The 24,929-nt window shown below is 39.2% G+C and overlaps 1 protein-coding gene and 1 long non-coding RNA gene across 5 annotated transcripts in view; one reads left to right on the forward strand and one right to left on the reverse strand.

Moving 5' to 3' along the window:
* The window catches only part of CA12 (carbonic anhydrase 12), a 24,819-nt gene extending 2,518 nt beyond the window's left edge, over positions 1 to 22,301 (forward strand). The window contains exons 2-10 of one of the 4 annotated variants that reach the window (XR_001862939.1): positions 1,002 to 1,022; positions 7,211 to 7,390; positions 10,878 to 11,020; positions 11,837 to 11,932; positions 13,594 to 13,657; positions 14,109 to 14,266; positions 15,316 to 15,442; positions 19,823 to 20,009; positions 20,591 to 20,669. Coding sequence is in view for 3 of the 4 variants with exons in the window: in XM_008636759.2 (XP_008634981.1) it covers positions 1,002 to 1,022; positions 7,211 to 7,390; positions 10,878 to 11,020; positions 11,837 to 11,932; positions 13,594 to 13,657; positions 14,109 to 14,266; positions 15,316 to 15,442; positions 19,823 to 19,907; positions 20,591 to 20,675 (959 nt within the window). In the remaining variant the exon portion in view is untranslated. Of the gene's footprint in view, positions 1 to 1,001; positions 1,023 to 7,210; positions 7,391 to 10,877; positions 11,021 to 11,836; positions 11,933 to 13,593; positions 13,658 to 14,108; positions 14,267 to 15,315; positions 15,443 to 15,929; positions 18,251 to 19,822; positions 20,010 to 20,590 lie in introns of those variants that run through there. The other 3 variants (XM_008636759.2, XM_017737238.1, XM_017737246.1) reach the window with 3 other exon arrangements.
* Positions 18,327 to 22,332, reverse strand: LOC108447400. Its single transcript, XR_001862946.1, has 4 exons — positions 22,249 to 22,332; positions 20,125 to 20,220; positions 19,368 to 19,437; positions 18,327 to 18,978 (listed from the first exon to the last, which is right to left on the reverse strand). It is a non-coding gene; the product is annotated as an uncharacterized LOC108447400 (long non-coding RNA).
* Positions 22,333 to 24,929: the final 2,597 nt, after the last annotated feature.

The following is a 24,929-nucleotide window of genomic DNA, read 5'->3' on the forward strand; positions in this document are numbered from 1 at the left end:
TTCTTAGAGAAAGAGCTGCATCTGTGACCACACTTCAGAGCACAAGAAATGCTGCCAAGAACCATGTATTGAGCAGACAGGTGCATGTAATGATAAATATTTGCCTGCATGCATATAGACACTCACAGGCACACTGAGTGTTTGCAAGATTTGTATTTCAGGACTATTTTCTAAGCAGAAATAAAATTAAATTTGCAGAGAGTAAAGATCAGCATTAGCCTGATAACACAAACTGTTCAGGTCTGTCAAGACAAGTACCTCTAATTATGCAGCAAGCTGAGTGTTTTTAAGTAGATTTCAGGACCAGGAAAAAAATTACTAAAAAGAGCATTTAATAAGTCAAGACATTTCCAGAAACATGCAGAGATACTGTCCCAAGTTCAGTTCCTTAAGCAGTGGATGAGTGTTGATCATTTTAGCTCTCACACACCCTCCCTGGGATTCTCTGATTTATATGGGTTCATGTATCATACTCCCTTTTTTCAAAGTCCATCTATTCATTTCTGTCCATCACTCCTCAGTGTAACGACTGGCAAGCCACTGATGTTTTTCAAACTCCTCAACAAGGCATACAGGGGTTCACTGTAGTTACACTCCACTTACTTTCCTTAGCTTCCTAACCAGAAAAAAATCCCAGGGATGTACCTACAGACAAAGTCTGTGGATATTCAAATTTAAATAAATAAATAAATATATAAATAAATAGATATTTTTTTTAAAAGGCAGTTTTGCCCCAAGATTTAAGTGACCACAAGAAATTCACCCCTATGGGCAGGATCACAGGGATAATTATAGTTACAATTTGAGTGAGAAAGGTTCATAAAGTGTCAAAAAATTTGAAAGTGTCTATGTTTTGCTATGTTTTGATCAACAGCTGGGACTAGAAAGATAGACAAAAGTATTGCAAAATTCAATACATGGGTTTAAGTAGCAATTTGTTTCTTTACAGAGTAAGATCAATTTCAACTACTCACAGTAATATCTCCTTTGTCTTTAAACAGGGTCAAAATGGTCTTATATTGGTAAGTACTAATTCATACATACAAAGTTATGGCTTTCTTCTATACTTTAAGGACAACCTGCCAAATGTATTCTGGTGAGTACTTACTGGGATCATAATCCTTACCCAGGTTTGAATCTGGTCAATTTTCTTGAAATCTGTTATTCATCCATCAGGTTTCATATCTAAGTGACTGAGAATTGGTTACTGAATTCTAAATTTCCATGTGGAATGACAGGAATTTCAGCAGACTAAAGCTGGCCCTACAACTGCAGAGGGTCCCTGAAGCCCTCTGTTTCCTCACCAGTCACAGGCCAGCAGCACATTCCAGCCTAGTTCTGCAAAGAGCATTCTCTCCCTGCCCACATGAATCTTCTTTTTCAAGTAGTCAGAGTTCAGCAAGTCACCTGTATCATGTTACTGGAGACTCAGGTCCCCGAAGATCCCAGCAGTGACAAAATAAATCATCTTCAGGAAAGCAGTGTTAATTTGTAACTAATCCTTTTAGTCATCTACTAACTCAGGAGGACCTGGTGGCTGCTCAGAAAAAGAATTATCTAGCATTTTTCTTTTACTTATCAAATCCTCTCGCCAGGTATTTCCTCATTCAGAGTAGCATTTTACATGCCAAATACCCCCACAGAACTAGGCAGTACAGAGAATCTCAGAAAAAAAATGCTTGTTCTTAAGCTTTTGGTGCTGCTCCAAGACAACACAAAGAACCTCTGAGACTGAACTTGCTGCTGGGAACTCCTCCCTTTGGCTGTGCTCCAGTTTACCTGACTTGCTTCACATACACAGAAGGAAAACTGTCAGCTGCATGTCTATCTGCCAGTGTCCATACATATACCTCACATTCCCAGTAGGGAGAAAGCTTGACACAGCTTCAGCAAAAGCCTGGGTCTTCCACTTTGACAGCAGCCATCAGATAAATCTAACCCTGCTGGGTAGTAAGGAAAACAAGACGTTTTTTACTACCATCAAAGCAGAAGTTTTGCCCTTCTTCCCAGGGTAATCCTTGTTTAAATTAGTTACTTCTCCCTTCCTGGAAATCTGGGTACCAATGATGATTTCAAAGTGTATTATTCTCAATGCCCAACTTCATCAATTCCTGTTAAGCTCTTCCATACTGCGGTCTGATTTCTACATTCTAAATGTATGGAGGATAGAGAGAAGGTTCACAAAACAGGTTGTCTTTTTCCTTCAACTATTGATTTCAAAATGTATTTAGAAAAACATATAAAAGCAAATACATAAAAGCAACTTCAAATAAGTAAAGTGGCAAGTGGACTTGTACAGAATAGTACAGAAAAGCGAAGGTGGAGCATTGATCCCCACAGAGAAAAACAGCTATTAGAGAGGTTGTGCTAACCCAGGAAAGAGCCCCTCTGTACTCTTCTACTGATCCTGGTTCCTTACGGCATCCTAAACTTTCCACCATTTACCTCTGTCCCCGAAACACTTTGCAGTGCCTCTCACTAAAATTGAGTCAATAAGAATGGAAAGGAAATCAAGCCATTATAACCACAGTGCAGACTGATGTCAAGATGAGGGTCAAGGTACAAGCTTAAGGGTGGAGGAGAAATCTGGGTGCTCACTGTCAGAGGTTTCTATTTGTTGAGTAGGACGATATGTAAAACTGAATGGTGATACAGTGTTAGTACCTCAGGCCACAGTAGCAAAGCAAGATGACACCGCATGGGATCAGGCCTTATCTATTCAGCACAGGCTTTCCAAAGAAATGAGTTTGCTTTGCCTATAATGGAAACTACTACATTAGATACATCAAATATAAAGGCTAAACCTCTCCTCTGTTTGCTTCTTCCTTAGCCAAACTGCAGCAATGCTATTTGTTCTTCCTCTTTTCACTACCCTCGTACATAGCCCAAGAAAAAGTGCCTGGAGGAAACACCATGGAGCAGTGAGGCCTGAGCCCTCAGACCCCCGTGACACAGGCTTGCTTTGATCAAGTAGATCAAGTGTATCATAAGGAAAGTGTTTTCAATTAAAGAACTAAAAGAGTGGTTCCTATGCCCCACAGCTCAGGACAGCATGTGCAGGCAGCTTTTGGCAGTGCTGCTGTGTGGCTGTGAGGTGCAGGCTGAAGTCTTCTGCCCCAGAAAAAAATGGTAGAAGTGGATGTGAGGCTTCAGTTATTTGGATTCTGGCTCTGTTTCTGTAGGGTAAGTGGGCTGGAATGAAATCAAAGAACCAGAATCATCCCTTCAGAGTGGACAAGCAGCTACAATGGAGAAAACTAGCTTTGCAGACAAGTTTAAGGTAATAGTGCCAACAGAATTATTAACATGCTTTAGCCGTAATATTGCCAACAGAATTATTCATGTACTTTAGCATGTGAAGAGACAACTTCATGCTGCAATGCAGACACAAGAACTGTTGCTAACAGACATCAGGCTAATTGTACTTGCAAACTCTTTTATTCTGCTGTTGCCAAATACTCCAATTCAGTGAAGTGCTGAGAACCTGTGCTAAGACCCTTCTACTTCCCCTTCAGAAATGCAAGCTTTAGTGAACACACTTGAACATGCCCCAGATTTCTCATACAGCACTTGAATGCAGTAACAGCGACAGCTACAGCCCTTTGGCGATTCCTCTATCTCACAAGCTTCCCTCTGGACGCATGTGTGGAAGATACACACATATTGGCTCTGTGTGCACAGAATGGTATGACTGAGCTCTGAGCAAAATGGAAACCATGTGGTCGTGTCACCATGGCAGGGAGCCTGGACTCTCAGCCTTCACCACTATCTCAGCCCTGGGCAAACAGCAACTTTACAGCTTCCAGCTGGCTGAAAACAGGGCAAAGTGCTCTGCCTGGCTGCAAAAATACCACAGACACTCCCTGTGTTACTGATCCAATGCATTTTACTACACTAGTTTGCTTCTAATCAAGAGAACTTGGATAGACTGTGAAAATCTGGAGCAACACAAACATTAATTGGTCATCAGAGCAGCAGCCTGTTGGTACCACTGGAGTCTCACAGTGCTGTTTTCTCCTTATTTTAAATGGGCCAATGTATACATCCTGGGAGCAGACACCACTGTTCTTGAAGGAACATCTGTCCTGCATTGCCCAGCAGCACCAGTGCTGTGGGGCTGGCTGGAAAGCTAAAAGCTGTCAAAGGAGATGGTACAATGGACATGCGCAGCCTTGGTGCTGAGGGTGTTTTGCTCAGCTCACTGGGCAGTGGGCAGCCAGACTATCCAGAGAATTATTCCTGCTTTATCTACAGACATCTTTTATGAAATAGCCATGAGGGCACAGTCAGGCTCAGGGCTATTTTCAATGTGGTAAGGGAACACGGTCCTGCAAACTCATGTCAAGCAAGGCAGTCCACAAGCTGGATTTGGGCAGCCTCAGTTTGCACCCCCTAGGGCAGGGAGTGTTCTTGGCAGCACTGGGAGCAGTGGTAGCAGGAAGGGTCCTACTTCCACTCATTCCAACAGCTCTCTACCTTAATATGCTCACTCCAACAGCTGAATTATAGTGTTGAGGGGGCGGAACAGGCCCATGGCACAATTAGTGCTCTGCTGACACAGTCATGGTGGGATCCTCATAGCAGCAAACACTTCTGAAATGCCTAGGTCACAAATGTGTCACACAAAAAGGAAATTAACTTTGAAAATAATTTTGCAGTACTTCTTATGTTAATATCTTTTGGGACTTGCAGCCCAGGCCAATCTTACATCCACATGCTGTTCTTTACTCAGTAATACTCAGACAAAGCCTTTGTAAACACAATGTGATTTCCACTGAATTTATCTGAGTGTACTGGCACAGAAAAAGGAAAATCTGGTTCACAATCAATCATTCATTTTCAGCAGACCTAGCTGAGAAATGCCTTCCAGCTGTGTGGTTTATCTACCGTGGAAATCTCAATTTCACATATGCAAAACTAAGCTGCAGTGAGCTCAGCTCTTTGAGACAGGAGTTTTGAGGCACTGAAATTAGAAAGACTATGTGACAGAAGACAGAATTTCTATAAAAACTGGGTTTGTACCAAAAAAAGAGGTTTCGCTTGGTTTTGTTGGGGTTTTTTAATTGTTGCTGGATAAGGGTACCTTTCACCAAATGCGTATCTGATTTGGCCCACAGAGAGAAGAAAGGAAAAAAAGTGTCACCCTGTAACACTTTGTATCATGCTGAGCCTTAAATTAATATTTTATGTCCGGAATGAGAAACAAGCAAAAGGTTCTGTAGCTTAAACGTCTGTGAGTGAAGTTGCAGATTTATGTCAAGAAAAGGATAAATGCCAGTAAAGATCAACGTACATAAAGACTGTGATAACTGCATCATTTGACAGAAAAGACAAAAGTTTTCCTTCTGAACTGGTGATGTAGGTGTGGAAGTTACCACATTCTGTTGCCAACTCTTCCAGACATTCAACTCACCCAAACACAGTACTGAAAAAATAATCGGTACTTCATGACATGGTTTTCCCTGGCTGGGACCAGACTTCTATTTCATACATCAATCACCGATTTAATTATCAAGTCTCCAAAGCTATGATATGTAATATATTAAAATCTTCTTGCAAACTCACTACCTTATCAAACCTTTTAAAATTATTGAAGTCTTTTTACAATAAAGGCTTCTCACCAATTTTCTGACATTGCTGTAATCTTAGCTCCTAGTAAAGTGTTAAATTTCAGTGTCATTGTCTTGCACAACACGTTTGAACCTAAGAAACCATCATTTCTTGATATATCCTATTGTATCTTTTCCTGGGAAATATTTCAGTATGTATTCCATAGTATGGAATTTATGCTCTTCTGGACGTATTTGTTATTTGCCAAAAATAGGTAGAGGATAGGCTTCTATAATGTCAGCATAACATTTATAACCTTTTTAAAAGAAATTCAGCAACTTTAAGCTAGTATCACAAAGATGTAAGTGGAAAGAAATTGATGTGATTGTCAGAGAACTGGAGTCAAAAATTTAAGTTACAGCAACAGCAAGGCCTATTTATACTGAAAAGCACTGATTGAGCCTGAGTATCCACACTGCAAACAAAGTCACCTGCTAACCTATGTCTTGAATAATCTTAAACAGCTTCACCAAGGAAGTAAGTCTGTCTTTAAGTACCAGAACTGATCTTGTTGATTCTGACACATGCACTAGGTTTAAGTCAGACTCACCTCCACTGTCCATTTACTTGGCAATTGTCTTTCATGTAAATAAAGTGAGCCACTAATAGTATCCTCCTGACTGTTAATTTCCTTCAGAAAATATCTGAACTTGCAAGATGACCTGATCTTCAAAGAAGCCACTGGGAATATTACAGGTTTGAAAAAGAAGCCTTCTAATCAAAGACTCAAGGGACTCAATCTACTTAGTTTAAGAGAAGTGAGAAACTATATCCTCTATGTTAGAAGTACTTCAACAAGGAACAAAAATATGGGAACAGCAGGCTCTCAGTGAAAAGCAAGCTGCCAAGGAGAGTAATTATCCATCGGGCACTAATGAAGTATCTTTTGTCTGCAATGCTTAAAGGAAGAATAGATGTTTCTTCCCTTCTGAAAGAAATGGCCTCACCAAAGTAGAAATTGATCCAGGGAGGCCCAGTGTCCTGTGTTACACAGATTGGGCTGGGTGATCCCTAAGGACCTTTCTGCCTTGGAAAGAATCATGATGAATGTTCAGAGACAAGGAGGAACACAAGTTGCAAGTACCTCTTCTGGTATTTAAATCCAAATCATCTCATCTTACAGTTTGCAAACAGCTGCTAGCTGTTAATGTGTAATTAAAGGCACAATTAAAATTCTCTTGATATTATCTACTCTTTGTAGATCTTACCTCAGGCAAAAGGCTGTGATGAGGAAAAGTTTCACCAGAGTTTGAGCAAGTTACTGCAGGTCAAATTACCGTAACACCTTCCATTTTTGCAAGTTAGCTTTTCACTGTGGGTTATGCAATCCTGTTAGACAGAGCCAGACAGTTTGTTCAGTAAGGAAAAGTCTGTGAGGGTCTGATATAATCAGACCTGTCTCTAGGTCACAACACCCTCAGAAAAATGATCATATCCTTCATTACCTCAGTTTTAATGAGGTCCTTTTTTTAAAAAAAAAAGTCTTAAAAATTCAGAAAAGGCTTCTTTTCCAAATTTTGTGAGAAGGCTGACACAGGGGAATTTCTGTGTTAATTGCACAGTAAAGGTTTCACAAACATGTCTCTGTTAATTCACACAGGTCCTGATGGAGAGAAGGCCTGGTCAAAGAAATACCCATTTTGTGGAGGAGTATTCCAATCACCAATTGATTTCCACAAAGATATTCTCCAGTATGATTCTAATCTCTTGCCTTTAGAATTCATAGGCTATAACGTGCCCTCCACCGACCAGTTTACATTGATCAATAATGGCCATTCAGGTAAGGGAGCTCATGGACAGCAAGAAATGGTAAAAGAAAGAGTTGCAGGAACTCAGTGTTTTTTTTACTTCATGGGTGGATTACTTTGATTATCAGATGAAATTAAGCTGCTAATCACATGAGGAAGCCTTCACATCAGCATACCTACATCTACAGAACAGGCTAGAGAAACCTGGGAATGTACTAAGTACCAATGGATTCCCAGTAAGTCAAACTTTAAATAAAGAAATTTAAAATAAACCCTAGGCATGTCAGAATTAGTGCCCAAGGTTTTCTTCTTACTTTGGTTGTGGTGCTCCAAAACAGAAACAGACTTTGTGATTCTGCTAAAAAGAGATTAACTGATAAAATATGAGTAATGGGTCTCTTACATTCATCAAAGCAGCTCAACTGAATTATTTGGGGGCATGGGGAAGAGGAAAAAATGTAGGAGCACCATTCTGTTCTTTTGACTTGAGATAGAAACCTTCTTAGTGTAAGGTAAGATAGACAGTGATAGGTAGGGATAGGTAAGAAGACAGAAAAATAGTTAGAAACAGTGTACAAACAGGCCCTCCCCACAGCAGCACTAAATCAGCGTCAGTACAGAAGGTAAATGCAGAGATGATGCTGTCTCATAAAGGTCTCCTATAATTACACACTATACAATACACCAGTGAGTCAGCCCTCCCACTTTTCATTCCTTCCTGAAACACTTGAAGACATAGAAACAGTAAGTTATAAAACCCTCCTTCTCTGTATCCTCCTTTATTGCATAAGTATCAAAATAACCTGCATTGTAAAATGGCCTCTGCTCTCACATGCCTGGTTATAAGTTGATCAAAATCTCTTTTTTTTAAACATTCTTTCAGTGAGGTTGACCTGCTCTATTGAACATCGTAAGTGTCATACATGAACTCCCTAATTAGCTTGGTCTTTGCATGTTAAGTGTTTTAATTAGTTAATTTTGGGTTACACAATTTTTAATTGAGTGTTAATGTTCACCCATCAGTCCAGGTACAAAAATCAAGTTCTGCTATTAGTGTTTTCACTTGTTCAAAGCAGTTTATCTGCATCAGTTCCAGTTAAAATCCCCCAGTTAAAAGTGTCCCAGTTAAAAATCCCTTTCCAACTTTAAACCACTTGTACACTGTAAGAGTTGTTTTTCTCATGTTCTCTGTATACTTTTACAAATGTTTTAAGATGTGTTGGATGTATTTTAATATTTTTTTAAGGGTTTCTACTTTGCACCCTAAGTCTCAGAACCAGCTCCAAACCCCAGTTTCTAACAGCCAACAGCGAGTTTTAGACCTTTAGCCGTTGGTCCGTAAGTAAGCTCCTTGGCAACCTGAATCTTAATAAGGACGTGTTACCACTCTTACCCCAGCGGCTACTACCCCAACCCTGACAACGACGAGCTATTGGTAGACAGAGATAATCTGTCAAAAGGGAAGCACCAATCACTTAGGACCAAAGGGGTGTGCTGTGGGCGGGCTGTGGGTGGACTGGGGCGGAGCAAAGGCACTATCAAATAGCGAGTCAGCGTCAGAGCAGGGGCAGAACACTGCAGATTTCAGCTGTAGTGGACGTGAGTGCTGGGCACTTAAGCCTTACTCCTATTTAGGAGCCTTTAATAATTTTTCTTTGACTTTTGGGTTAGCTAAAAGTCAGCCCAGCACTGCAAGTTTTCCACCAGAGGTCCAGTGGTGTTTAAGCCCAAAGATCTCTAATCCCTGCGTTCCTGGGCATACCTCTTGAGCCACTAGGATCCCAAATTTTTATATTTTTCTGATTTTCGTAATTTTTCAATTTTTCTGTTTTAATAAATTATTTTAATTTTTCTAAGAGTTGTCTCGTTCCTCACAATAAGTCCATTCTTCAGTAAGGGCCAATCTCTTAGGAGAGATTCCTGGTTTTCCTCTTGATCAATTTCTCCATTAAAACCAGGAATGGCTGGAATACCCTTTCCTTGTGAGCCTTCTTTTCCTAAAAGTCCTTCTCGGTCCTGAGTGAAGGACTGGACTGTCACAGTTGAATGCACCAGGCTGATGTACGTGACAGGGAATAGGCAGAGAAGGAAAAATTGTCACTGTGTACTCGAAGGGTGCCAGAGTGCAGAAGGAGCTAAAAGAACGGCACCAAGAGCCTGTCCCTCCCAAAACAGTCACAATGGTAAAAACAAATTCCTTGGAGAACCTAAGTCACTACCACTGTCAGACCTCACCCCTAAAATACAAAATTCGATTACTTCCTAAAGAAAGCCGAGACAAAAACATAACACCCTCAGGAAAATGGGAATTCATTTCCAAGGTCAGTGCCCTCCTAGAAAGCAGCAGAGATGCATCCTACTCTAGAAACCTCATTTAGATACAAATTAGTTGCCCTGAGTAACAAAAAATTAGCCTCTGTTGGAGTGATTGTTATATACCATCTGCTGCTACCTTCTCTTTCAGCTAGAGAAAATCAGTAGCATGCTTAGTGTTGTGCTGTCAGTCATTCCTATATATAATTAATGTTCTTCACCAGCCATCTCGTCCAGACACAATTACCTACTTCAGCTAGACTGAAAACAGTAGAGCTCAAAAAAACCCTCTTTAGTAGGAGCCTAAAAATACATAGGCTCACAGCTACTTCACTACGGCTTTGAGCCTTGTTTCCCCTGAAAAGCATGTCCAGGACAGTCCAGAAATAAACTGTATTCACTCTGGAAAATAATACAGATAAACTGCAAAGAAATTGATCCGTTCTTGACATAAGCCATTGCTTTATTAAGTACCAAATGCTCCAAGTGAACAACTGAGAAAATTCTGCTGGGTTGAAAATTGCTACTGTCATTTCTACACCAAAAAAACCCCAACAGCCAGCCTGCCTTCCCCACTGGAGAGCCTTAGTGAGCTGAAGGGACGGTAATGCATACAAAGGTCTCCCTCCAGCACGTCAAGAGAGGAAATGCTAGTTGTTAAGGCCTGGGATTATCTTTTGCTTGACATCAGTTTGGGGAGCAGCAAGGAGAGGGGGGAGTTTATTTGGTTTTGTCATCTGCTCCTAAAAGAAGATTAAGAGGCAAGCAGAGCTCAATATAACAGAAGATATAAATTACCGTGATAAATATTAATTTATTGAGCCATTTTCAACCATTATAAGGGGATTGAAAGAAGGTACATGAGCCTAAATTTTGCTTCGACATATCAATAATTGTCTCTTCAATGTCTGAGATAAATTCGCATTCTTCAGGGAGAAGAAAGATCTTCACTAGCAACAATTGTCACATTCAATTCATGTATTTAAGAAAATAGAAATGGGTGTGTTCTAAATGTTCTAAATCCTGATCTACTAAGAAAGGCTTCAAGAGAACTGAAGTGTTTTATCTCCTAACACAGACTGAAATGGATTTGAGTTAAGAATCTTTTTTTTTCATGCTCCATATATAATATGCAGTATTTTTATTTGCCCTGTTCTTGAGAGCTGTGGTATCATTTGTTCCTATCTGGTTTTGATCTGCTTACAGTGAAAATGTATCTGTCACCGACTATGTCCATCAGAAACCTCCCGTTTGAATACACTGCATCTCAACTTCACCTGCACTGGGGAAACCGAAACAAGTCTGAAGGCTCCGAGCACACTGTCAGTGGGAAGCATTTTGCAGCAGAGGTAAGGCCAGCTCAGATCAGGGAAAGAAGCAAAGAAGGTTGGGCAGGTCCCATTGTTTCAAAGTGGGATCTGTGTCTTGGGTAAATGATTACAAAAGGCTGCAAGGTTCTAAGCCAAGTATTTATGATCTGGGTACATACTAAAAAAATGGGTTGTGCACCACAAAAAAAGATGGACTCGGACGTGCTAAGTCAGGGAGCTGGAATTTAGATTCTGAACTCAGAACTGGCACCAGGTCGCTTGAGGTAAATTTTACCTGCATGACACTGCTGCTCTGTTTACCTTTACTCACCTTCTTCTATCCAGTGACAAACTATTTATCTTTTCTAATTTCTAAATTACGGATTTTGGAATACATTTTGATAAGCAGTACCAATCAGATATTTACCTCTAAATTATTAAAAAAATAAACTAGTCAGAATAATTTGCTTGCATAACAGCACTTTAGGAATCCATTTCTTCTCTAGTTACATTTAACACTTGGGTTTGCATTCCAAATATTGGAGTGCTAAGGTGTTTTTTCAGAAAAATGTATTAGTACTCCAGTCAAGATGCCTTGAAGCTGAAGTCATGGATCCTCTTTCTCCCCTCATCATGGGGCATGTGGGCTGTGTGTAACTCAGCTACAGCAGGGCTGGGAGTCCCAGGACCTTCTGCCTTTCTCTAAAAAGATCCTACCACTGCACCCAGAAATCACTGAAGGACCCTCCTGCATTGTCTTATCCTGAGGTGGCTGCACTGGTCCTTTTTAGCTGTGAAGCATAAATGTGAGCACGACCCAGGCATTATTGTAACAAAATATCTCCTCCTTTATAGCTGCATATTGTACATTACAACTCTGAGAAATACCCAGATGTAACAGCAGCAATGGACAAAGCAGATGGGCTGGCAGTTTTGGCTGTTCTCCTTGAGGTAGGATGCAGGATCTTTTTTTTCCTGGTTGTTTAGAATATGCTTTCAATCATTCAGTTATGAGAGACCTTTAATGTACAAAATTACCTACATTATTTAACAATACAGTGGCTGAATAAAGGTTCTTCCTTTTCTCTTTCACAAAAAAAAAAAAAAAAAGGGTTAGATTCTACCAGCATATACCAAACCAGGAGGAAATATTAAGAAAAGAGAAATTCTGAGTATTTCCTCATGTTTTTTAGTAAATTAACTTCAGCTATGTTAAATCCATCCTTGCATTCATTTACAAACTAATGACTGGTAGCTTTTATCAAACAAGAGGCAACAGTGAATTTGAAGCTCATTTACTCAAAGCTGCCTACTGTAGCATGAAGCAGTTTGAACACAGAAGAGAGGCACAGGCAGGCACAACCCTGCCTTTGACCACTACATGTAATTAGGATTTAACCACAGTCTTCTCCCTGCTAACTTCCCAGATTCTTTGAATCACAGATTACTGTAAATGAGTACATTCAGTGACATTTTAAGATGTCAGAAGGACGGCTTTCCAATTTTCCTCTCTAAAGTTCCACATATGAAGATAATAATGATCTTAAGCAACAACAAAAAAAAATTAGTAGCTTATACATATATAATTCTCCTTTTTCTTGAGGATTAAAACTCCTCAATAACTGTAAAGACCATTTTTAAATGTGAAGATTTTCTCCACCATAGCAAACCAAAACCACAAGTTTCCACATTTCCATCAAAAAAGTAAAATGTTCTAGTTAGCAAACAAAGCTCTCATTAATATTACCCAAGCTCACTTCCTAGTGAGGTGATTCTGACAGTAATTTTGTGTTAAATTTCAGTTCATTTGGAAGTTGTAGCTGTGGAAAGTGTCAAGAGTATTGTATATTATGCTAGGGAATAATACTGGGATTCTGGTTATTTCTAAGCAATGGTGTTTGAAAATCAAATTAGTGAACAATGGAGATTAGGTCTTGGAAATGCTTTCAGACAGCTGGTGGCTATTACAGTTGATGTAAGGACACAAGTTTACGATGTCCGGTTGTCAGAGGAGTTGCTCAGCACCAGCTCTGAAGAATTAATAAAAAAGGCATTAATTATTAGACTGAAAAGCTGCTGGTAGCAGTTGAAAAACATAGTCTTATGTGATAGTTGAGTTATAGGCTTTGCCAAATAGTTGAGTTGTAGCCCTGTAGCACCCAACAGTGTCATTCTTTACCTCACTGGACCATGAAGAGCAGCAGATTAAAAAATGTTTGTGGGTGGAAAAATGTGGCTTTGACTGGAAACCAGGAGATGATCTGAGAAGCCTGGCAGCTGAGAACTTCTGCCTGCAATGCTGTCAGAGGAAAGGGTTTCTCTTCATTTGCACAGCACTCTGAGCAGGCAAGGGCAATAGGGTCTCTCACATGCACACAAAAGGTCTGCACTGCAGTTGTAAAGGCAGCATTATGATACAGCAGCTCTAATAGATAGCCCTGGAGCAGGAGCATAATCATGGCTCTGAGGACAGAGGGAATGTTTGAGTTATAAAATACTTATGCCACATGAATATCTGGACAGTGAAGGCACTTGCCTTAAGACAGGCCAGAAGTACAGACTCATATTCAGACTGGTGATTTGCACAGCTGTTGATAATGTGATCATTGCAGATTGGACCCTTCAACCCATCCTATGAAAAGATCTTCCGGCACTTCCAGAATGTGAAATACAAGGGTGAGTGGCTAAATCAGATTGAGAATGGCTGAGAGTATCAGATGTCACCCTGAGAGGGATTGAACTGGCTGAAGAAACAGTCCAGCGATCCCAGGCAAACCTGTCACAAACTGTGAAAGGCTTCCAAATGCAGTGCATTTCTGGGAAGAGCATATGGCTAGGACATCCCGTGTGATTCTGACTGGGCCTCATTTCTTCCACATGGTGTTTTTTAGTTAATATGGCCACAGTTTATCTTAGAGGACTCTGATCTGGTATCTTAGACAAGATGCATACATAGGAAATTTGAAAAGCCATACTTCTTATTAAACTGGGATCATCTCTGCTAAAAGGTTTTTTTTATCCTAGTGATATGACACTGAAAATATCCTACTTACTGACAAGCAAATTCACTTGACTGAAACACCTGTGTAGTCATGATGCAATATTTAACACAAACTCCCTTTTTTAGATCAGAAGGTCCTGGTCCCTGGTTTCAATATTCAAGAACTGCTTCCTGACGGACTGGATGAGTATTATCGCTATGAAGGATCCCTGACAACTCCTCCCTGCTACCCGAGTGTTCTCTGGACAGTTTTCCGACACCCTGTTAAAATTTCTCAAGAGCAGGCAAGTTCCAACAGAGCACATTTTCCTGATCGGTGTCTGCTAAAGAACTGTAAATACATATTCTTATTTCTTGGATTTCTCTTATGTTCCTGTAAAACTGAAAGGTGACCATTGCTAAAATCCTTTGAGTGGGAAGAACAGCACAGAACTGACATAAATCAATATCCCATTCTGTTCGTTGTTCGCATGTTTTCAGTTGGCCAGAACAAAAGACAGCCAGCTGCCCAGCAATTGGTACACTATGACCTTGAAAAAATCACAGTCAAGTGAAATGAATTTTTATTTTCATTATGTACTTACTCCCTGCTCTAAGTCTTTCCATGAGTTACCTGCAGATTATTTTGTTTGGGCTCCATGTCTGAACGCTATTCACCAAGTATTTTAGTGCTACTTTGATTGATGGACTTTGGTGGGTTGGAAAGTTTCTAAAAAGCTTGTGTTGTGTTATTTATCAATCTTGAATCCCCTAGCTTTTCTCCCAGCTTACATTTTTTGTGCTCATCTAATTAACTTCTTTTGCTCTTAGGTGGCCACTTACATAGACTATAAACTCACAATCACTATCTTCTGATTCATGTGTGATGAGACACAGGGGGAAAATATTATTATCAAAATCTCGGATCAAATTACTGCATGCTTCTCATTTCGAAAATACATTCCCACCTTTGTCCATTCTGTCAGATCACGTCTCTACCAAAATAAAGAGTTCTTTCAAAAAGTAGCCTTTAATACCACTTAGGAGTTAGACTGTGCCAGGGAGAGCATGCTGCAAAAGTCTACCATGTTTCCTCTCATCCAGTTTTCCTGGCAGATAATCTGATAGTAAGGAGTAGTTTTATCAGGACGTAAACAAAATACAGGTATGGACTTGGAGATGTCACACTGTTTACACATTATTCTGTATTTAGGTTTACAGGCCACACAAGACTTATTACTTAATGTATCCTCTTCTCTTTGACTACCCCTTTGATTTCAAACACTCCCAGTGATCCCACACTGGCACTGCTTTCTCTGTATTCTGGGAGCTGAACAGGTGCTTCCCTTTCTAGTTACTGGCACTGGAAACAGCCATGTACTGCACAGAGAGTGATGACCCAGAACCCCTGGAAATGGTTGATAACTTCAGAAACGTTCAGGAATTCCATGAAAGACTGGTTTTTATCTCCTTCCGTGAAGGTGAGTTGTATGAATGCTTCTGTGCAAAGAAACAGTGCACAGTGATCTGGGTAAACGTGAAGTACTGAAATGGCAGTCCTGCTGCACTGTACCACTACAGAAACACAACAATCTCCTTCAGCCCTGTAGTTCACTTTGTTGCCTTTTCTTTTTGTATTGCACTGATGCATGGGCAATTGCACAAGAATAAGGTATTCTCAGGGTAGATAAGAATTCTTTTCCACAGTGGGTGTCAGGCAAGTCCTGCAACCCTTCTGATCAAAGGCAAGGATATAAAAGAAGGAAGACACGATTGGCCTTGTCACCCTTGGCAGAAGTATTTGCTGTCACTCCAAATACTAAACAGCTCCACAGCTGAGCTGTTTCAGCCAGTGTAAGTGCTTAAGATGGCCTTGTCTCACCAGTGACATTTGCTGGTTCTCAGCAATGTCAGGCCTGATCTTATGCAGACCACACATTTAAAGGGAGTCACAACTTTGCCTTTCAGGGACCTTGTTTTGGGGAAATTACACAGAATCAGAAGAGGTCCTTGAGGAATTCACACTTGGCAAATAAATATAATTCATAACATTGGATTCTATGGTTCAGCGTTACAAATTAAAAAACAACAACCCCATTTTATGAGGAAGAACTGATCCAAAGGCTTAAATCTGCAGTGTTACACAATGACAAGACATACGTTTGGTGGGGAGCTTTGCACAAAAGTCCGCATCTGTGGTGAGAAGCTGAGCTGTACCTCACAGAAAGGCCTTTGAGTATATTGTTTGTGCAAAATGTATTGTTCCAACTTCTTTGTTGTTTTGCAAATGAATACTCTTAAGGACTTGTGAAGGTGGCATGTACACTCAAGGCAGATGAATCTAGGCAAGCCACTACACTATTTGAAATTGAGAATAAAATACTTCTAAAAGAAAAAGCAGACTTCATAAAAAAGATTAGCCAAGTAGTAAACTTTCAAATTAATAAAATGTGTTAGCACATCATTTCAACTTTGCTTGTCAGTTTCTTCACTGCTTAGATGAAAGAACAGAAAACACAGGAATTGTCTGTTTTGGACACTTTCACACAACAGCCACTGCAGAAACAGTTCCCTGCAGGCACACTGCAGTAGTTGTTCCTGCCATTCCCCTCTGCAGACAGACCGTTTCATAACATATCTCTTCTAATAGAAAGCTACAAAGGAGAAAAGTGAAAATTAGAGATCAGCCAAAACAAATCCTGGCAAAACATTTCTCTGAAATCAGAGATGATTTACATTTGTCACCAAAAGTTGACTGATCTCTTAAAATGAGAATTACACTAGTAGTTCTTTTGTTGCTAGATTCTAAACACAATACATAGGAAAATTACACGTTTAATGAACTAACATTCCGTAACATCTCTGTGATTAATATACAAATGGATACTGGTTGCACAAACAATATTTTGAGTAAACTAAAAGCTGACTGAATAGTGAAAGAGGAGAAGAACTAAAGTATGTCAGTCTGTTTTCTGCTTTTATGGATTGGCCAACCAGAGGAATGCCCCCCATGGCATTCTTATATGACCACAAAGAGGTTAAAACTTTCTTCTCCAACCTCCAGCCTCAAACACTGGCTGCCAGCTAGAGAGCTAGTTGGGTCCAGGATGGCTATTTCAGTAATCCTCTTCAAATCTCTGCTCAAGTCAGATTATGAGCAATGATTTCAACCAGCAGAATTTGCAATACAGCTGCCAAGTTTCTGAGACTAAGGCTTCCTCTGCAGCGTCTTAAATCTCTGCACAAACAATCTACTATAGCAATGCCACTGCAGAAACACTTCCTGAAGTACCAGAAGTTCCCGAGTGAGCAGCTCTCTTGTGATTGAGACAGGTTCACCATGCAATCCTAGCAATCCAACTTTTACATTTTCTAACCTCATCCTCTGTGTATCAAAATTCAATACCTGGTGGGCTTGGCAAGGGTACGTTGTCAATTCCTAACCACACCTACGAGCCACTGATCTGCTGAGTCAGAGTGGTCAGTCAGAAATGAGAAATGCAGTTTTCCATCTGTTTCTTAAGCTGACCCTCCAGGACCTGACTATATTCTCTCTGTAAATCACACTCAGTATTTAATAGTAGAAAGTAGAGAGTTACAACCCACGATCTCAATAATTGAAAATCAGACACTATACTTTTCATCCAGGAATCTCCAAACACTTCACAGAAATAGTGTAAGTATCATTATTTCCATTTATGGGGGAAAATTTGATCCAGATGTGACTTTCTCAAAATTGTTGCTGTGAACTAGAGCCAAACCAAGTAACAACATTTGGTTCTTCCTCTGTTAAGCCACATTATTGGCTCGCACGCAGAGAGGACAGCAGCTATAAAAGCATTTTCAATGTATCTTTAAAGCCAGCATGACTTAGCAGAGTTAAATTGTAGGGGTTATTGCCCATCCTGCTGTTCATACTCCAGAACCAGTCTCTATGGCTATGAAAGACATTGCTCAGTGTTACTTTAATAGAAACTCCCATTCAGTCTAAGTACATTTAATTACAAAAGCTCATTGACTCTATCAGTGAACCATAGAAAAAATGTTCAACCCATTTCAAAAAAGGTATTCATTGCCCCTATAATCTCACATTCCACTTACTGCAGTCACAAAAGCTCCCTCACAGGTGCAGGCCCTCACCTAAAGGGCAAAAAAAGTCAAGAAAAGAAAGAAATGAAAAAGAAAAAAAGGAAAAAGAAGATTAAAAGGCTCCTGTCAAAGCCCAATGAAGTACACCTGGTTGCTGCAAGTATCCAGCCTGATGCAGTCAGCTGTACCTCAAATAGGAACAGAACACACCTATTAAGAAGGAAAGGAGAGGCCATGCACAGAATCAAGGATTGGGCCAGGCAACCACAGAAATTTGTAAAAGAACTCCTGTTGTGCACACCTAGGCCCCTACTAAGCAGGTTTTCTGAGCAACTTTTCTGCCTTATCAGTGACAAGCCTGAGAGCTGCCACTTTCACCTGAGCACAGACACCACAAGATGGGGCCACTGGACGGTGTTTTGCATCAAAATTGAAAATGACTGAAGTGCTCGGTCATCCACATTTTTGATGCCAGTAATGAGTATCTAAATTCATACTCACTATTAATAAGAACCACATTGAAAAAAGCCTCTAATCTTTAAGGATTACACAGCAAAACTCACACGTGTTTATGATATATTTTGTCTGTCAGCAATTTATTTCAATAAAATCAGCTTCACATACATGCAGCTGGAATTTGTTTCGGTGTTCAAACCACTCATTGCCCACGAGTTAAACAGGAACTCATGTCTAGTTTTGATTAGGGTACCATGCTGAAATACTAACTAAATTTTGTAAGAAGAGCCTCTCATCAGAAAGAAGTACTCCCTACCCTTCCTCTTCAAACTACAAGCTCTTTTTCTACAGTTATCTCTTTGGTGTTACATTTTTGTGTCCATTTGACACACCTTTACTATAACAAAACTCACCTTTTGTAAAACAGATCTTCTTCAAGTCCATGGATGTAAGCTTCTTCCATTCAGCTGGGCTTCAAATTAATGAGTCAAATGGAGTAAGGTTAAACTCCACGTTTAACATTTGTGTTTTATCAACAACTGATTTAATAAGAGAAAATATTTAGATGGAAAACATGAAACCTGTCAGTTTGACTCTGAAAGAGCTCTGATGTTGCTTAGAGAGAAACAGTCATTTGATAAAATATAAAAAACAATGCGTAAATAAATTAAGAAAATGCAGTTAAGAAAAGAGAGCTCACCTCCTGGATCTTTGGGGAGGCCAAAATAAATAAAAAATACTTCCATTGCCAAAAATGTACGTGAAGCTCACTACCAAATATAGCATTATGATAATCCTTAAATCTTTATGCAAACAAGTGATAACTCAGTTCTTCATACTAATATCCTGATTAGTTTTTACCTTCTTTGATGCCTTTAAGCAATCAACAGCAAAGCGTATCATTCTTCAGCTGTCCGCATTCAATGGTGTTCTGTTTGAGAAAACAAAAGGCATCAAATTTAACATCCTTGGCTGCCTGGGTTTAGTTCTTTGGATTTGCTTATGATCTCTTATTTATTACAGCACAAAAATCATATTCCTGCTATGACCTGCTGTGCCGGTGCCTCCACACTGGCATCGTGACTTCAGCATGTGTCTCATGTCACAGCATTGTGAACTGTAGATCCAGCTGTGGGACTGGGACATTCCAGGGAACACCTGTGCAAAGTTACCCATTCCACAGTCACAAAGTGATGTGACCAGGCTGTAGAAAAGTTGCAGATGCAGAATGCAAATGTTATGACAGACCAGAGACTCACCTTCTCTTCTCTAGACAATGATATCAACAGTTTTGCATGTTTTCCCTCTTTTCCTAGGTTTTGTGGTTTCTGTTGTGATAGCCTGCATTCTGGGAGTTCTCATCATTCTTGCAGTAGCCTTCTGGCTACTGAAGAAGAAAAGGTAAGATGTCTGGCTGTCATATCACAAAAAAAAAATCCGTATTTTTCCTCTGACACGAAGAAGTGATTGTGTGTCCAAAACTTTGCACATTGTTTTATACTGGTAAGGTTTGATCTTTTATAAGACATGATCTCTTCCTACAAACTATGATTTGTTTTTATTACTGTAGACATTATTTCCCCTGTGTGATATCAGACTGGGTCAATAACAGACTTACCCAGTTTTTCTATTTCTCAAATGCCATTTGCTCTTTTCTTGTTCTTTTTGCTAGCACTGCTGCTCCTAATTGCTTTTTGGATCCTTCCATTTTTTCCTAGAACAGTAAGTGAAACAAGGAGAATGGAAATTTAGGAAAACCTCTCCCAAAGGTCACAACATTTTAGAGGAAGAAATATGTACTGCCAAAAGATCATTAAGCCACTGTTTGCCAACAAAGGCAAATCCTGGAAAAAAATCTAAGATTACAAATTTTCCTACAGCCTGATTCCCTTTGCATTCAGAATTGACCTTGCATACAAACTGTGTACTCCTGAAATATTTGTAACAATAAGCTACTGTGACATTTGCACTAGTACAGAGAAAAATAATCTCATACATACATGCATAATGGACAATTTTAAGTAACTAAGTGTGCTTTTCCTCCACTGGCATTACAATTATTTAATAAATTTGTTTTATTTTAGCTGCAAAAAGGGAGGTGAAGACAACAGAGGAGTCATCTACAAACCAGGCATGTCAAAGGAGGAAGATGACATCTCCAAAATTTGATGCCCTGCTCTGTCACAAAAGCCCCATTTCATTCATAGCACTGATTTATTTTGGATTGGTGAAATACATCTCCTGTTCTTGGCTAATGATAAGCCTCAAGAGAGTTCTAATAACACATACCAGCCATGAGTTTTCTGTAGCCCTTGTTCTCTTGTTTTCCAGAGAGATATGATCAGTGAATCCCCCTGAGCGGAATTCCTCACCACATTCTTTTCATGTCTGCTGCTTACTGAGTCTGGGTGTTTTAATTGATTTTACAGTTAATCCTAAACTCCAGTTTTACGGTTTGTTTAGCACAGGTTTTCCCACAGGTATTCAAATCTGAAGACACTCATCAAGCTACAAGCACTCTTCCCTGCTAAAACAAGGTATTCGTTTTAGCAGGATGAATATAAAAAAGATAAAGGGAAAACTGTATTTGACATCAGTATTTGAACTGGGTTGTTCAACAGATACAGTTTTGAAAAGCACAGGATACGATGCCAGTGCATTCACCAGTGGGATTGTAATATTAGAGGAAAAGACAAGTGTAAATCCAATGAAAGCCACATGGATTATTAATGGCGTTCAAGCCCAGGAACTCAGTGTGAGAAAACACTACTGCTAGAGGAACAGTTACCTGTCCAGATATTACACAGCCTCACAAATCTGTTAAGGAAGTCAGCCCCTGACTGTCACTGGAATTAGAGAAGAAGATTGTCTTATTATCCTGCTCTTATTTATAGAGTGTGTATGAATGAAGTGAAGATAATGTAGTTGCTGCTGCTTTTAAGCAGACTTGTCATTTAACCATGAAAACCTGATAGATTTTACAGTATATATTACAGTTGCAATTACACAGTAGATGTTTTTTCTGATTTAGTTCTCTTAGTAATCTAATTCCTAGAAAGAAATCTAAATTATCTTTTCAAACCTCACAAGCTAGATACTCGAGTCTCATTATGCATTTTTGGAAGTGAGAAGCATAAACCTGTTTCCACTGCAGACAAAGTGGAATGCCATTGACTTCAGGAAGACTACGGTGTATCCAGCCTACCCCAATGCATACAGAATTCCTCTTAAATCTGACATCTACAGCGTGGATCTGAAATACTTGTACTTCAGTATGCACACAGGAAGTGACAGACCACAGGATCATACCTAAAATAACTTCAGGTCTGAATGCTGCTAAACACTACTAGGGAAATTTCAGTCTGAACTTTATACTTAGATCCCTTTTACATTCAATTGCAGCACCACCACATCTGGGATTTTAAAGAAATAAACTCTTATCATATGTGTTATCTCCTTTCAAGATGGCAGATGCAGACTGTTTCAGCAGAGAGTATTTTAGATTCTTTCCCTTCCATCCCCAAGAAAATTGTGTGATGTCAAAAGCAGGCTTTTGAGTGCAAGGAGAAATAACTTATTAATACTTACTGTACGTGAAATTTAGGAGTACATCTTACAACTGAGTACACTGCATATGCCAGCATTTTTATCCCACAAAAACAAGCACATAAAGATCATCTCATTGAAATGTCTGAAATTACATAAAAAGCAGCATTTGTGTGCTACAGGGAACATAACTTACTCCTTGAATAAAGGTGTTTAAAGACATGATTACATAATAAATTTTATGCTGTTTCTTTGGTTTCTCTTGTTTCTTCTAGAAGAGTAACATTTTATTGTGTATTTTAATCTTCACCTCAGCTGATTAGAAATATCCATCAATCACTCTCTTTTGCATGTAGCATCCTTGACACCTGTAAAAAGAAGCATAAAAACCTTAGCCAAGCATTACATACCTACTGTGAGGAAAATCTCACAGTACCAGCAAGGGAAACATATTAAACACATTACACATTTGGGAGAAAATGTCTCCTTCAGAACTGTTTCTTGAGCAAAAGAACATACTGAAGAGGAATTCACACAAATCATATTCCTGCTATTCCCACTTATAACACTCAAATTGCACGGACGCCTCCTATAAAATCCCTACTGCCTTTGAAAATGCAAGCATATGGGAATTATTGTTTTTCTTTAATATTGTATTACCAGTTTGCACTGCCAGTGGTCCCTAAGCTGAAAGAATCTAAGCTCATATGTTTTCTGGTCTCTGTAGCCACTGTCATTTAATAAACCTATTGAAGGATCACTTTTTTTTTAATAGTTTCCAGCAGCTTTCTTTTGTCACTCTTACATGCACAATATGTCCAGGAAAAAATCAGGCATGATCAGAAAGACAGATGTAGTTAACACGCTACCATAATAAACGAAACCAAGTTTAAAAAAATCTCAATTCACTTATTTTTTAAATGGAATGATCCATTTCTGAGATTCCAATAGCAGAAATGAAGCCTAAATAACTTGAGTCAGTGAAGTGGAAGAATAAGATGCCACAAGGGATGTAGAACTCTCCTTCCATTTCCTTGTGACAGAAGGAAATCCTTTCTGTTCTGTGTGACAACACCCTCACAGCGTGACTGTGTAATCTCAGAGTATTCACTTCCTGTCAGCAAATACAAATATCCTCACAGAGGTGCTTTACTGACTGTTCCACTTCCTCGTTCAGGCAAGAATTCCTCCTCTCAGGAAGACGTTATCAAAACAGCAGCTATCAGGTTTTCTTTTTTAGTTCAGAAAGGAGAGCTTACTCCAGGACATCCTATCATAGTTTATATAACAAAGTCTGAAGTCAACTTGGTAGAACTTTGTCAGAACTGGCTGATCAGTCACAAGACTGCTAGAAGTGTGCAGTGGGATCATGATAAATACCTTATTTTTACACCTTCTCCACCATGAAGAGTGTAAGGGTACAACACATCTTGGATAACTGACTGTGTTTCAAAATTCACCAAGGAAATACTGAATCACAAAAAATTCTTCATGTATCATCTCTAATTTATGAAAACAAATCCCAAATGATTACTTTTAACATATATACCTAAAAGTTAACACCCAACAAAAGCAAATTTTGAAAAGCGTATTAAATATAGAAGCTTTAGGGGAAAAAAAGCCTTCTGGACTTCAGCTAAAATGGCGGAAAGAAAACAGAATAATTTTGCTATTGCAAAGCTTAATGTGTTGAAGTAAAACGTTATGTTCATTAATTCTGTAGCAAGATCAACACACTAATTGTCATCTGAGTTTAAGACCTAGTCCTCAATTAAATCTGCTACCCTTAATCAAACACAAAAATGTAATATTGAATCATTTGTCTTATTATTGCAGAAAGCTACAACTGAACTGTTAAGATGCTCAGATGTGGGGTCCCCATGAGAAGGTTTGAACTGTGCATTTCAAACTGCTGCCTGACAACAGTTAAAAAGTAAACAAATACTGATATTTAAAAAAATAAAGATAGTTCAACCAAGTACCAGGAATGTAAGTAACATCCAAAGCTTTTCACATGAGAAGAGACAGCTAGTGTCAAAGAGCTGGAGAGGTGAAATGAAAAGGCATCATTATAAAGAAATCAGAGGTTTTAAAAAAGCCAGGGTGCTGTAATAATTACTCTGTTGGCTGCAGCTGTGTGCCCCCATTTCATGCATTTCAGTCACAGGATCAGCAGACCCAGAAACACAGCAAACACCAAAGACAGAGAAAATGCTTATATCTCATGGCTGGGCAGCTGGATACCCATAGCTGGCCAGCTGCTGGGTGGGATATTCCCTTGAACTTCCACACTACAAGAAGATCACCACGTTGTAGCTCTGTGCATTTTATAGGGGCTACATGACCTGCCCCACTTTTCACTTGCTTTCTGTCAAGACTTTAAGGAAATGGAACTAGTGAATTCACTAGGCAGATGCCATCAAGTGACTCTGAACAACTGGCACCACTGGCAATGCTTTTTTATTATTTACAAGTAATCAAATTTTCTGAAATTCTAAAAGAAAACTATAAATAGCTATTCTTACATATTGAATATATTTTGAAAAATCAAATTAAGTTTATAACTCAATTGTGGTGTGGGCTTTTGTTCAACCACAAATATAGCGTAGGACATAAAAATTCAAAAAGACACTGAAATTTTTATTATTAGCTTGCAAGGAATATTTAAATCTTATTAAGACTTTCACTTTATTTTATTTTTCTTGTTTTTTCCTTCTATTTAAAAGACATTTTCCTTCATCACTAGAAAATGTAAATTGGAGCTTAACGTACCACACAGACCATTAAAAATAAGGCAATATTTATATGTTCTACATTTCAAAAATGTAAGATAATCAGAAATATTACCAAAAAAGTAAAATCTGATACCTTGTTTCA

Source organism: Corvus brachyrhynchos, unplaced genomic scaffold, assembly GCF_000691975.1.
Source record: "Corvus brachyrhynchos isolate BGI_N302 unplaced genomic scaffold, ASM69197v1 scaffold200, whole genome shotgun sequence".
Classification (NCBI taxonomy): domain Eukaryota; kingdom Metazoa; phylum Chordata; class Aves; order Passeriformes; family Corvidae; genus Corvus; species Corvus brachyrhynchos.